The following is a 15245-nucleotide window of genomic DNA, read 5'->3' as shown; positions in this document are numbered from 1 at the left end:
GTTTCATTCTTTTTATTCCTATTTCTACTTTTTGGGGGCAGTGTAGAGAGAGAGGGAAGCAGGGAGAAAGACTGAGGGAATGACATGTGCTAATGATGGTCCTGGTCGGGAATCGAACCGGCGATCAGCACTGCGATAGATAGATAGATAGATAGATAGATAGATAGATAGATAGATAGATAGATAGATAGATAGATAGATAGATAGATAGATAGATAGATAGATAGATAGATAGATAGATAGATAGATAGATAGATAGATAGATAGATAGATAGCATCTTTCTAGATTTTTCTTTTTTTTAAAGTATATTTTTATTTGACAGTACAGTTGAGAGAGACCGGAAATGGGGAGACAGAGAGAGGGGGAATGACACGCAGCAAAGGGCCACCGGATGCGGGATTCCAACCGGGGCCGGCTGCAGTGAGGACTGAAGCCTCTGCATATAGGACCCACTGAGCTACCGGTATATGGTGCCCCAGATTTTTTTTTAACTATATTTTTAAGGGTTTTTCAGGCATTTAATTGACAGGACAGTAGAGAGGGGAAACGACATGTGGCAAAGGACCACCGGGGGAATCGAACCGGGGTCACTGCGGCGAGGACAACAGCCTCTGTAAATGGGGCGCCTGCTCTACCCACAACGCCCCCTCTCTAGAACTCTTTGACGTACAACAACAACAAGTGAAACTGAACAGACGGCACAGAAACGGAAACGCACATCATCTTCATTAGGGATGAATCATCAAATCTGGAAAAACTGAGTGGGTTTATGTGAAGATTATGTTGATTTGCAAAATGTGATTTTCCACATTTATTTTCTGGCGCTTGATTTGTTAAAAAAATCCAGCCCAACCCAACCCCGTGCATATTCTCTCTGAGCCCGTTAACATCCCATTTACTGTATTTATGCGCCTAATCCTGGTTTAACTTTTTTTTTTTCCTTGATAAGCTGGTTGTTATTTATTTGTTGTTTGAATGATTGAAATCTGTTAAAGGAATAGTTCACCAAAAAATGAAATTCAGTCATTATTGACTCACACTCATGCTGATGAATAGTTTTTTATTCCTCAAAGTGCATCTGGAGACCAGGGAGGCCGGTTTGTAGTCCAACAAAATCCTTATATGAGAGTCAATAGTACCCGACACAAAAACATTCATAAAACTACACAAAAACCTTGTAATATTCCTCCATACTGCTCGTCTGCTGCAATCCAAGTGTCCTGAAGGGATATAATCCAGAGTTTACTCGAAACTACGTAATTTAGGACATTTTTACAGCGTCAACGTGAGAGCGCACCCCTGGCAAATTCAATACAGGACTGTTTAGGCTGTAAAAATGTCCTAAATGACTTCGTTTCAAGTAAACTCTGGACTAGATCCCTTCAGGACACTTGGATTGCAGCGGACGAGCAGTAAGGAGGAATATTTTATGGTTTTTGTGTAGTTTTATAGACGTTTTTGTGTTGGGCGCTATCTCATCTAAGGATTTCGTTGGACTACAAACCACCCCCCAGGGTCTCCAGATGCACTTTGAGGAATAAAAAACTACTCCGGAGTATTCATCAGCATGAGGGTGAGTCAATAATGACAGAATTTCATTTTTTTTGGTGAACTTTTCCTTTAAGATGAATATTTATGAGCAACACAGGAAAGAGGGAAAAAATAATCAATTAGTCTGAAACAATAGTATTCTTGGCTCGTCTCTAATCTTTACGTGTCGGGTCTGTTTGTTCTGCAAATATTCAGAGATGAGATCATTAAATCCTGCTTCGAGTATCACGTATCGGATGAAAACAGGTGACGTTTTGTGTTCCTGTGTACTCACATCAAAGAAAGCCTTCTCACTGATGTGTTTGGGCGCTCCTATAGTCGGCGCAGCGATCACCACGGACTCCACCTCTGCCAGGTCGATGTGTCCCCTGCAGTTGGTGTCCTCCCCCGTGTCGTAGTACCTCAGCTGTGGAGAGACATGAGTCACATGAAGCTGCAGCGCGTCACTCAGAGCTTTGTGTTTCTAAAGTGCAGCTCTTTTTTTTTTCTCACCTGGTGTTTTGTAATGTCTAACACAAACCAGCGAGGTTTCCAGCCTTTCAGCAGCGCTCCACGTTTATACAGGATCCCCTCGTAAGACCTGAACAATAACACACACAGTGAGATCCAAGGCAGCGCGTTCAGACTGGATGTAATGTCTCTGAGCCTTCTGGAGAACAGATGATGCTGTTGAACCGCAGCGAGTGTGAACATTATTCCTAATATTAATATCACTAATCTTTTGTTGTTTGTTGACGTGGAGCCTTTCCAAGCGTTTGTTGCACACGAGGCAGAAAGACGCGAGTGAACAACACAAACACAGAGTGGCATGTTTCTCCATATGTTCAGCTGCAGCAATGTTTTTGTACATTGTGTTCTCGTTGTGTAAAGAGGCCAAAAACGGGTGTTTGAGAGAGTAAAGATCAGTGAGTCTCTGCTCTCACATTTCAACCTGGTCAAAGTTTTCACTCATGTCCAACTTATGTGTCTGTCTCAGTGATTTAGCTGCCTTGTAAAATAGTAAACATCTGGTAATATAGGAGGTTATTTGATCCATCAGTGGCTTTATCACACAGATGTGATGAGGAGAGACAATGATGGAGCTGCAAGTGTGTTTCTGATTCTCCTACATCATCTGTTCGGACGTTATTTGGAATGAAAAATGTGATTAGCACATGCAGCAAAGTAAAAAAATAATTTACATGAAGTAGATTTTAATCACCGTTTGTCCAACTGAGTGGAAAACATCCAGATATCTGAGCCAAGAGACTGTACTTTAACCTCCCAGTAATTGTAAAATTACACACCCAGAGTTTAACAGAGTACAGACAATCCTCACAAACATGACACACAGCATACCACGGCGCTGACTCATCTTCCAAAACCGGACCGGCCTGTCAGCAGCAGTTTGTAAGTGAATCAAATGTGGACTTCGTATTTGTTTCACTCAGGAAGTTCACGACCCACCTGTTCTCCTCGCTCTTGGGGGTGAACTGGTTGTAGAGAGTCGCAGCGCGGCGGTTGATGCCGTTGGCCGTGGCCGTGCTGCGATCCTCGCCCATCGCGCTGTCTGGCAGGTGCAGCATGGAGCGGCGCTGGAAGGCCTGCAGGCCGGACGTGGGAATGAGGCCTGAGATGGACAGTGACTGTTTATGGAGCTGCGGAAAAACAAGGAAAGAAAAACACGGACAAGAAGTGTTTTTTAAAGAATCACACAGCTTAAGAGATTTGAGTCTATTCCTGGTGTGTTTTTTTTTCTTTTTCTAATGTAACATCATCTCTGTTCTTCTAATACGCACATTTCCTTCTTGCTTGAGGTCTTCCTGGATACTGATCCTGACTCTCTCCAGAGTCGTCTGCCATTTCTCAGGTGCCTGGTTCAGTTCTCCCTCCAGCTTCTCGATGTCCTGCAGCGACAGTAACGAGCAAGAGGAGCTGTCAATTTTGATATACGATACAGGAACAGAACCGGATGAAACTCAAGACCGAAGCTTTGGTTTGCAAACTCTTACGGCGAGCAGCTTGGTGATGGCGTCAGGCTGGGCGCGGCTCACGCTGCTGTAGCACGGCCAGACGATCCTCCTCTTACTGTTGGAGACGGTGTCGGCCTCCTCCGGGCTCTCCAACCGCACGGCCATCGTGTGCCAGTCGTAACACGGCCCCGTGGACAGAGTCTCATCTGTGAAAAAGTCCCACTTCCTCAGGCTGGGGATGCTCGTCAGAGGCTTCAGGATCGTCTGCAACAGAGAGGTTTTTAAATGAGCGTTAGACGTCGTCCAAAAACAAGAGCGGTATCGGTGACAGAGAACGACTATCTGTCAGAAAATGACAAGAACACAGAGGCGCTCAAAATGATTACAGAACAAAATAACTGCGGACATATGATAAGAGATTCAATGACTCAACTTTATCTCCTAAGTTTGACACAGTATTTTCGCAACTCTAGTTTGGTCAAAGATTTGCATTCTTTATTTAACAATAAATAAATTGAAACAACAGGAATCTGCAGAAGAGGCAGAGGGAAAAAAAAGAAGTCCAAGTTCTTCTGTCTCAAGTCAAAGGAGATAAAAAGCCCACAGTGCAAAGGCTGCAGGACAAAAAGTACCTACACACATCTGCTCAAACTATTTAATCATCACAAATGTTTTACTTTTTTCCACTTATCTTTTCTTTTCACTTTGCTTTGGATTTATTATGAATACAGCGACTCTTGTCCTTTAAGTCTGCCAATTTTATCAGCAGCAGCTTAGTCATTACAGCAGCATTGGAGGAACTCTCTGGACTAGAAGTACTACTGACTAAATATAGGTCAAAGTACAGCTTTCAACATGTAACTTGAGTAAAAATAGTTACATTCAGTGATAAACTAATTACAAATATGTATGTGGAAGTTACCGTTTCAGTCCACACAGACCACTATCTCATTGTGTCATTATCAGCTGTAGGCAGGCGTTCAGCAGCTACCTGGGCCAAGACCTTTTCATTCAAACTCTAAAACTGGTTTTATGAGTGTTTGATGCTCTGTGCCAACTTGTCCCATCGGCTTGTGAAGGTAACATCGGCTCAGCTCGGTGTGTCAGCTGCCGTCAGAAACACTCACCTCGCTCTCCGAGGGGCTGTACAGGTAGTTGAAGAAGATGGGACTCCTGCGGTGCATCCTGTTGATGAACTCCCAGATGGAGATGCCTCTCCGGGCCTGTTTGTCACCTTTATCCTCAAACAACAAGCCTGCGGCAAACACAGAGGAGAAGCTGTTGAGCGAGTTCATCTCTGATTCTTTCAGCTGATGCAACACTTCAGTCACAAATAGTTCTAATTAAACTGTTGTTTTTGTATGTCATCATGCTGTTGGAAATAAGATAAATGTTTGGCTTGCTCTGGATGTTGATCACTGGAGAACTCATTCTGACTCATTTCACAGAACATCAACACAGACACCTCACCTCCAATTTCCACACATCCTTTCATAAAGCTAAAAGACTCTGACGCAGCGCTGTGGTTTATATGAAAATGAAACACGGCCTGTTGTCGTGCAGCATTTCCACAGTATGAGAAGAGACAATATTAAAAACCTTATAAAAAAAATCCCCCCATGATTTAACTTGCAAAGGACACTGACCATGTTCCAAGCGCTCATAGTCTGAGTCCAACAGGAAGTTCTTGAAGCGGTTAGAGATGTGATGATAGGCCAGGAACTTCAGATAATACTGATTAAACTCAAACTCCAGAGGATGCTGCTCCAAAATCTGCAAAGACGTGAAAAGACAGATAGAGATAAAGACAGAGAGAAAGGGTCAGTGTGTGTGTGTGTGTGTGTGACAGCTGGAACATGTCCTTGTTTTGTGGCTTCATATCCCTCCACCGCAGAGTTGACCAATTAGAAACAGGAAAGAGCCTCTCCTGTGCTCGTCGGGGCAAAGGTGGTGATATCATCACCGCCAGACACAATCCAGACTGAGCCAGGATGACTACGGCCCCATTGTTCCCATCCAGTGGTGTGAGGTGGCCAATGAGAAAGAAGAAGTGTTGAATATTTGAGGCCACCTGGGCCTATTGGAAAAAACAACAGCTGTTTTGGAGATGAGGCACTTCTATTTTCAGCTTTTGTCCGAATCCTCTCTCCCCCGTTTATAGCTCTCCAGACCCCAGGACCCCCGCCAAACCGTGGTAGCTGCCAAGCTAACAGTTTAAAAAGACAAATGCAGAAACTATGTGTTGATGTAAGTGTATGGGAGTGGGTCTTTACAACCCCAGGAGACACAAAAAAACCCTACAACATCCTCTAAAGTTAGCATTTCAGAGCGGACACAGTTTTTCTGGAACTCAGCTGTATGAGCTTCATTCTTAACCCTCCACCCCCCAGCGAAATCCTGAAGCACACCCAAGCCTTCCTAGAGACTCTCAATCCCCAGAACTGCAATTTTCCACATGCAGCTCTAAACACGCACTGAATTGCGAAGGGATGCTGAAACACATGAGTGCAGACAGCTCAACGCTGATCACTGGGTTCACGGACCATCTGGGCAGCAGCTTCTCTGCACACTCTGCTGCAACACACTGTTGAAATTACATATCCAGCATTAGAAAGTGCAAAACTAAACCAAATGTATGGATAATGACAGCTGAATTTCTCGCCTTCTTCACCCTCTCGCCTGTGTGTATTTCAGGAATGTGATGAGCTCAGGAAGTCAGTATGAATGATGTTCAGTCGTGGAGGGAAAGCAGAGGGGAGTCGTGTTGCAGGGGCAGCGAGGGCCGGTGGGGGGTAAACCTCACCTGGTGCACACAGTCCAGGAACTGCAGGAAGATGGGAGTGAAGCCGCTGCCCTGGCTGCTGGGACTCAGGTTGCTCCGCTGGCTGAATTTGTGGCCGAACGACAGCCACTCCTTCTCCAGCAGCACCTGAAATCCCTCCAGAGTCCGGTAGAAAGGATCGCTCAGCAGCTGCACCAAAGACACCACCTGCAGACGGAGGGAGAGAGAGAGGAGAAGCCAAAAGACAGAAAATGAGGATGAGATTTCTCACAGTTTCACAGGAATCCAGATCAAACACAAGACAAGGAAACAAGGAAAAATATTATTTTATTCTGTTCGTTTCTCCTGGTTTGTGGTGTGTGTTTTCTGAAGAACTGTGGCAAAACAAGAAAATCCCAGTGTACACTATTAAAATATCATCAATATCGTTCAGGAAATATATTTCAGTGTGTTGTGTCAAATATTGATTTAGACAAAAATGGAAAAACATGGACAAAACAACAAACTATTTTAATACAGGATAACTGGAATGTATTTATTAATGCCTATGTGGCTCATGACAACTTATTTTGTTATCTAATGTTTTATGCACGACTGTCATGTTGCCAGATCTGAAAAAGCCAATAAAAATTTCACTATTAGCTAGAATTACTGCCTCACAGTTGAATGACTCCACCGGCCAGCCAAGCTGCAGGAAACATGGCCACCGCTCCTCATCCAGAGTTACAGAATTGAACGGCGGCCAGAAGTGTTTTTGCAGAACGTAATGATGTCACAATGTAGTTGACCTTTGACCATTTACTTATATTTGGTTTATGTTCCAAGTTTTTATATTATGTATTAGTCAACTTTTTTTTTCAGTGCTTTCCCAGCAAGATGTGATATTAAATCCTGGTGATATAACCAATAAAAAGGTGATCTGGGCCAGTAGTGACAGTGTTTGTAAAGTATTCAAACCCATCAACACCTCGCTGTCTCTGATTGGACACGATAACGATTTCCACCGGAGTAGGACAAGAGGAAAGTGGAGGCTGGCTGGGTGAAGGATATTTTTTGCCTTCTAACAACACAATGTTTAACTGATCATCTGTTATCAATAACATTTATATAACATTGTAACAAAGTCTTCAGGCACACTTGAGCTCATTCCACAGAGCACCAAGTCAGAGAACCACTTGTCTACACACATACAATATGCTTGGCCCGCTCCCCCGCCCGTGTCTCCTCCGACACGACTAATGAGCCCTGACGCGTGTGGAATGAGCGGGAAAAACAGTCCATGGTTTCAACCCCGTGGGGTTTACAAGAACATCCAGTGTCCATCTGAGTGGTGGAGAAAGCACCATGTGCCCCCGCGACGGAAATAAACCCCCGAAAGATTACTGACTGAGGGGCAGATTAAAAAAAAAAAAAAGAACGAAAAAAAAAGACGCAAAGCATGAGAGAGCAGAGTGGCTGTGAGAGAGAGAGACATAGGGTCAGAGGATAAGAGGGAGAAACATTAAACAGGGTTTGAAAAGAAAGCAAGACAGTTCTGCATCCTGTCTGCTGGGTGTCTATGGTCCGTGGACAGAGGCGGGAGAGCCAGAGCATATGGAGCCCATTTGCCTGTGTGGGTCGATCAGGACGTGGCGTGATGGAGTCGGTGGCCCGTGGAGAGAGATGCTCCGGGCCGAACACGTGCCTGGCATAAGGGATCCACAAAGTGCGCTTTTAAACAGCAGCCCAGGGCCCTACCAACCCCCGTAAACACATTTGAAGGACAGGGCGCTTGCAACACAAACATGTGCACTTTAACAGGTCAACATGGAAAATATGAGCTCAGAGAGAAAACATGCGATGAAATACTGAGTGCATCAGCAAACAGATACTGAAAATTGATCAGGATTGAAGCAGACTTTCTGTTTACATGCCACAAAATCAGAACCATGAACTTTTCGTGATTGAAATCAGCAGAAATCAGTGACATATGGCTTCAAGACTTCAGACCTTTTCATTATCTATCTCTGCATAATCGTGTCAACAGTGACAAGCGATTGGGAGGCGAGAGGAGAGCGAGGAGAAGCGTGGCAGAGCGTGCCAGATTTATGATTCACACATGGCCCATTCAGAAGTGCAGTCTGAATAAAAGCCACGAGGGCCTGTGGAGAATCTCTAATAAACTTTATCGTCAACATTGATCAATCTCATTTAAACTATTCTAAGCAACTTGTTTCTGATTTTAATCTCAATGTAGACATTAGACGAACCGAGGGCAAAAAACACAGCTCTCTTAACAAAGACCAAACAGTTTGGCTATGAGTATAAGTATTGTTCACTGGTGGTACTCTCTTGGAAGCAGTTGTGTGACTGCATCTGGATCCTTTTTTATATCTTTTTGTTTTTATATATTAATTAACTTGTTTGTTTCTTGTTGTCTTGGCCTTTTGTTTATTACATTTATTTGTTGGCCTGCTTGTTATTCTATTCTGGTGAATGGTTAAAAACTGTCATGCGATAAACAAGTGTTTTATTAAGAGTTGGCTATTTCTGACAGTATTTCATTTTTAACAAGTGAATCTAGTTTATCAGATTACCATAAACAAATACTTGCACTTCAGGTCAGATCCATCACAGCATCTTGTTGCTGCTTCCCTCTGAAGACTATACTTGTGTGTGTGTGTGTGTGTGTGTGTGTTGTAATACATTTATTTATCTCTTTTGAGCCATGCGTTCCCTACAGTGTTTTTTTTATCAACTGCTATGAACAAAGACGTGGTGTGAAATGTAACAATCTGGACTTCAACCTCCATCTGCACTAGAGAAGTTGTAGAGTTACCAACCCCCCCCTTTTTCTTCTTATTCCTCCATTTACAGGCTTTTAGGTGCAGGGTAGACACGTAATGGTGAGTGGATACACAACATGAATGATTCATCTACACTCGTCTCCATCACCATTTACAGCACCGCATTTTTTCATATTCTTATGCCAGCATTTTTAACGTCTGTATCTTGTAATATATCATCATGTTATATTATTCTGAGAATTAAAGTAGGAAATATGCAAATTCTTCAATCCTCTCTGTTTTTCCTAAATATTGTGCACCTTACTTGTGTGTTATTATTTCACAACAGTGTTTGTGCGTTTTCTCACTTGTGTAGTAATGTCCCAGCCGTCCTCCAAGCTGAGGAGAACAGATGAGCCGCTGTCCAGAAGCTCCACCAGAAACAATGCCAGCTGCAGGATCTTGTGAATCTGTGGGAGACCAAAACATGTGCATGTGAAACATACACACACACACACACACACACACACACACACACACACACACACACACACACAGGCACGCACAGCACACACAGATTAATCCTGTTTGAGCATACAGTATCACGTTTGTTACCGCTTTGTTGCCTATGAAGCGTTTCCCACAGATAATACTTTATACGACAGTGTATAACATGTTCAATGTAAGGACAAAGGCTGCAGAGGGTCGATCAGATAACCAGCATGATAAGAGCTCTGCTGCTATCCCATCGTTGTGAATCTGTTTCCCTTGGGAAACTGGCTTCAGAGTGGATTTATCCATTATGTGAATCTGATACACAGGATGAGCAGGAAGAGTGGACTGCTGGGTCGTTCTCACACACTAAAAAAATCTGACTGAGTCATTTCGAAAGTGAAAAACAGCGTTGTTTGTGAGTTCTGTCACCTGCAGAGTCCACTCGGAGTCTTCCAAGGCTTTAAGAAAGGAGTCCTCCGAGTCGGACGGCGTGGCGCTGGGAGCACAGGCCCTCAGCAGCTTCTTGAGAGCAGCTTTCACCTGCCGCGTGTCCGCAAACTCCACTGGCACCAGTTCACAGTTGAGAGAGGAGTCCACTCTGAGGCCCTGTCAGCACAGAGAGACGGCAGTGAGTCACTCAGAAGAATCCTTTTTTTTTAAATTCACTAATACAACTAGAATTACCACCCCCGTCTCCACGAAAAAGCCAGTTTACAGGAAGTACAGTCATCAATGTGGTGTTTTTTGCAGAACATTCATTCATTAATTTTCTATACCGCTTATCCTGCACTAGGGTCACGGCCTATCTCAGCTATGTCACAAAGAAAAACGAACTTTGACTATTCAGATTTAAAATGTTCGCACCTCATCACTTGTGAGGTCCCAGTGACCTTTGACCACTAAATTCTTATCAGCTCATCCTTGAGTCCAAGTGAACGTTTGAAGAAGAAATTCCCACGAGGTGTAACTGAGATATTATCACGTCCAAGTTGCATTTAAGTTTAAATTTTTGACCAATGAGTTGAGAGACGATTCGCTTGTCTAAGTTAATAACTGCGGATAAAATACTGTGCAAAGTACACCTGACCTGTAATGGCCGACTCAGTGGCACTGATGAAAATGTTATTAGCAGAATATATAAAATATCTTATTGAGTTACCACACGTTTATTTACATATAACTTTTAACACAATATCTATCATCAGACATGGAGCTGCGTGCATGTATTATCTGGAATAAATTACAACTCTCTCGTAGAGCAGCTATATTAAATATACAATATGAAAGAATAATGGTTTCTGTAAAGCGCTTTGGGTATCGTGAAAAGCGCTATATAAATGTAAATCATTTTCATTATTATTATTACTACTACAATCCTCATTCCACACAGGTTAATAATGGAAATTTCTTCATTTCTTTAACAACTTAATTATTCCTCAATAGACACGCCACATAAAATACATCAGTATTGTTTTGCTGTGCTTGGTGTGACTGCAGATTCTGAACTTAACCTTCACACATTGTGATTTCAAAATCTGTTGCTATCCGATACATCAGTCCTGCCATCAATTACGTTTGGTTTATTATGTTTCGTTTTTGTTGACATTATCTCTGTAAGCTCGCGTATGTGTTTCTTCCAGCAGTCGTAGTTAAAGGTCTTGTTGTACTTGGCTGCGCTATACTGAGGTGTTTGGTTGTTTTTGAATCATCATCCCCCTAAAAATGGACTTTATGGCAGAGCAGTTGAAACAAGATTACACAAGCGTCAAATTAAAAAACTGACACATTTCATGACAAAATGTCTTCTCGGCCTCCAGACGGCGGCTTTATTTCATTCTCTCACCCTTAAATGTGACTTTTCTCCAAAGATGTAAAGGGCAGCTTGCTGTTTGAGGAGCTGAGCCTGCAGACTGCTGCTGCCTGCAGGGGGCGCCAGATCCTTCCCTGCTAGTTTGGCGCCCACGTCTGCTGCCAACGGGTGCTGGCTGAGTCTGCTGCTGGAGCGCAGGCTGGCCCACATGCCTGCGAAACACATAGATACAAACAAGAGTCATACACACACACACACACACATGCACGCACGCAGGAGCCGGCCTGTTCAAATGCCACTGATGTACACATGCTTGTCAAACAAACTAAGACTGAATGATGAACAACACATGACATGCGGACTACGTTTACATGCACAGCGGTACAACAGGGATTATGTAAACACCTTCATTCTTTCAGTCCACCAACAAAGCAGTCCCCTCTGTGAATCGGGTGTGTTGAGATATTAGAAGCAGAAGTTGTTGGAATTTTTTAGCAAGTCAACAAGTCTAGAAGCAATTTCTCCGAAAACCAGCATGCAACACCGTCCAAACAGCATGAATCACTGTCAGGAAGGACATGATTTTTCACAATCGTTGCTTTTGACCCCCTTTGCGGGTTTTTTTTTTAATTGCACTAATGTCAGCTTCGACAAACAGGGCAGTTATACAAGAGCCTCGAACCAAACTGACTCAAATACAATCCAGAGCTATTCCTGGGAAGTCCTGAAATTGGATCCGTTTCAAAGGCTGTCGGTAATACTTTTCACAAGTATGTTCAACAATCTAAGTGTTTACACCTGACGCCACACCTGATGGCAAGATTAACCTGACTGCTGTCATCGTTAATCACCACACGCTCATGTCAAATGAATCCTTTTGAGTCACTCTTTGGAGAATTATACTCCAGCTGTTTTCATTATGCTGAAGATCACGTCGTCCAGTGGAGCCACACTGTGTGTGAATCATGACTTGTCTGCCATGACAAACAGTTTTGTTTCCTCTTCAGTCTGAACCTGGCTCTTAACTGACCACAGTTCGCCCCGCTTTGCCAACACATTAACAATGGAAAAAGCCACATTAGAGCAGCCGCTTCGGTTTGTGAAAAACCACAGCTCCCAGAAGAGCACCCGCAAAGTCAGCGATGATTAGTAGAAGGTCTTTGTAAGGGGGTTTGCAGCGCGGCGCTGTGTAGTCGTGACTTGGTTAGTGAGCGTTTGTGTATGTTAGCAGGAGGAAAAAAGGATGAGTCGTGGAGTTTACTGTATGTTAGAGCGGGAGGGGACACTGTAAGAGGACTGGTTGGGGAGAGAGACAGTTTGACTATACCTTGATGTTGGATTCTCTCCTTACTGGCAGGTTTTTGGTTTGAGTGAGTGAAAAGTTTATCTCTGTACTGAAGCACTGGCGGGTGGTTTTGTACAGGGGGAGTAGAGAGAGGATGAGGGCAGGGAGAGGGGCACGAAAAAATAAAATCATGTCAACATCATAGGGACATCACCACCTACAAGCCACTTCAGACCACAGGAAAAAAAAGTCATGCAAATGAAGAGTTACACAGGTTGAATTACATCATGATCAAGAGGATGATTGTCACAGCATGCATGAATGTGTTTGTCCGTGACTGTGAGCGATGACATGAAGACAAAGAGTCTGACTGCACCTCCCTGCACCAGGCTGGAGTTACTGTGCTTTATCATTTGTTCTCTTGTAAGGTGGAGACGTGTGAACAGAGGCCGACTGTGTTGCTAATGTCTCAGAATATGAGGGGAAGTTTGACTTTGTACATTTTACCTGAATGTCCATGAGTTCTCTTTTGTTTTGATTTTTGCAAAGATAAATCTCAAAATTATAACTCTATTCATTCTGTTTCTTTCATTTGTTGTGTCTCTGATACCTGTGGTTTTTGTTTATATTAATGGTTTCAGTTTTATTTTGTCTCATAAGTTATATGTATTATATAAAAGGCATAGACAGCCTAGTCTTTGCACAGTGACAACATTAGAAATGCCTTTGTACAGCCCACTATACAAAGACAAAAAGTAGAGAAAGCATGGAAATACTGCAAATGGGATTTACACAAGCTGTAAGCAGGGCTGAGTTGGAAATCAAACATGAATTAAACTCAACATAAACCTCAAAGACAGCAAGCATAACTCTAACTTAGCTATCTAGAGAACTAAACTATATTACTTACATTAACTGCAATCATAGGCCCACACGATATCTATTATATATATTTTTTCCATGCATCCTGCTCATTTCTTTCTTCTTTAGACATTTAACTAATTTAAACTGCATCCCCTCTAAACATGTGAGTGGAGAGAGCTCTGGTCTGTTTTTGAATACCATCCATCAGCTCAGCTATCGCTATTGTTTACAGCAGGGATCAGCTGACTGCGCTGGGACCAGCCAGCATGGCGACCAGAACGCCAGACGCCCCCTTGGGAATCAGCAGGAGGACACACAGAGGATGTGACAAGGGGAGAGAACTGGGTCCAGACAACAGAGACGGAGATGGAGAAGAGAATCTCTCTCTCTCCTCTATCATGATGGGCAACGTGAAATCATTGGACAATAAGATGGATAAGCTAGTGGCCCTAATGAGGAATTGGAGGAAGTGCAGTTATGTGTTTTACAGATGGAGTTGCTGCTGACACTGGAAACAATATGTCCTAGCTGTGGCAATTGCAAATAAGTCTCCAATCATGCCACTTTCCAGGTAAATCTGCTTCAAATTTTAAAAACCTTGGACCTTCAAAGAGGCCAAGAATGCTTCAGTGATAATCCTAAATCCAGCGGTGATTACTGGATATTGTATCAGTTTGCGATGATGAAAATTTAGAGTGAAAAACCTCATGTTACAAAGAATTTTGATAGTGTTGAAAAGAGTCACTGAGTGCAAAATATTTTCACCTTTGACCCCGTATCCGATCCAGTGACTGGTTTCCTCAAAAATTTCACATTCCAGTTTACAGTCATAGTGATGTGTCATCCCAACGGTTCATTAGGTTTATTATCTGTCTAGAAGGTTACATGTAATACTCGTCTGCTTGTCACCTTACCATGCTGTCACAGCATATTCAACAGGAGAAAAAATAAAGGGAATATGTGACCACTTGTACATATAGTTTTTTCTCTATTTAAATAATTTTTGTACATAACAGTACATATTTTTGTTTTACTTATATTTGCACATAGTAAATGTCTTTATATTTTATTCCTTACTTCCTTTACTTGTCCTGTACTTCTGTGCTACTGTTGCAAATGGGATCAATAAAATGTCTTATGTCAAAGGAGGATCAACAAACAGCCTGTGATTAAATGTGTACACTTCCCTTGTAACCTTTCTCTAAAGTGTTACTACTAAGATACGCACAAGTATAGTCTACAGATGACGGTGCGGGTATTTAATATTTTACCAGGACTCAGGAAGACACATGATGTGTTGACTAGGAAACGGAGGAAAACACTCACCTCCTCTGGTAAAGCTGTTTGAGAATGGGATGTCTAGATGGACCGGAGCCATCTTTGGTATCCTGGATGTCCTCCTTTCACTACCTGAAGACAAAACATCCAGGAGGTTGTCAGAGGAGATGGATGGACTCAACACTAGTGACCCCAGGTTGTCCTGTGATTCTTACATAACCCCTGTTTTGTACAAATCTCCTTGGAAGTGTGATATCAGATACACTATTTCTCCCATGCAGTCTCTCTCTCTCTGTCTCTTATGCACACACAGACACACAGACACACACACACACACACACACTGCACAAAGATAAGTAGGTGAAAAATAGCCGCTGACCAGAGGAAACACAATAGCGAAGACAATAATTGCGAAGAACATACGGAGCTGCAGAGAACAAAAATAAAACCGAAGAGTGCAGA

The 15245-nt window shown here is 42.9% G+C and overlaps 1 protein-coding gene across 3 annotated transcripts in view; it reads right to left on the bottom strand.

Annotated features, from left to right (window-relative positions):
* sbf2 (SET binding factor 2) overlaps nt 1-15245 on the bottom strand; it is a 90269-nt gene that overhangs the window by 1536 nt on the left and 73488 nt on the right. For 2 of the 3 annotated variants that reach the window (XM_085760897.1, XM_085760880.1), the window contains exons 29-41: nt 14832-14915; nt 12684-12758; nt 11390-11568; nt 9976-10152; nt 9420-9521; nt 6308-6493; nt 5151-5277; nt 4632-4759; nt 3544-3768; nt 3331-3438; nt 2999-3189; nt 2045-2132; nt 1827-1958 (exon numbers count right to left, since the gene is read on the bottom strand). In XM_085760897.1, coding sequence (XP_085617023.1) covers nt 1827-1958; nt 2045-2132; nt 2999-3189; nt 3331-3438; nt 3544-3768; nt 4632-4759; nt 5151-5277; nt 6308-6493; nt 9420-9521; nt 9976-10152; nt 11390-11568; nt 12684-12758; nt 14832-14915 — 1802 coding nt within the window. The remainder of the gene's footprint in view (nt 1-1826; nt 1959-2044; nt 2133-2998; nt 3190-3330; nt 3439-3543; nt 3769-4631; nt 4760-5150; nt 5278-6307; nt 6494-9419; nt 9522-9975; nt 10153-11389; nt 11569-12683; nt 12759-14831; nt 14916-15245) is intronic. The other variant, XM_085760889.1, reaches the window with a different exon arrangement.

Source organism: Trachurus japonicus, chromosome 3 (genome assembly GCF_045865225.1).
Source record: "Trachurus japonicus isolate A0001 chromosome 3, Traja_1.0".
Taxonomy (NCBI): domain Eukaryota; kingdom Metazoa; phylum Chordata; class Actinopteri; order Carangiformes; family Carangidae; genus Trachurus; species Trachurus japonicus.
The sequence above is the reverse complement of the archived record's forward strand: the minus strand, read 5'-3'. Positions and strand labels throughout refer to the sequence as shown.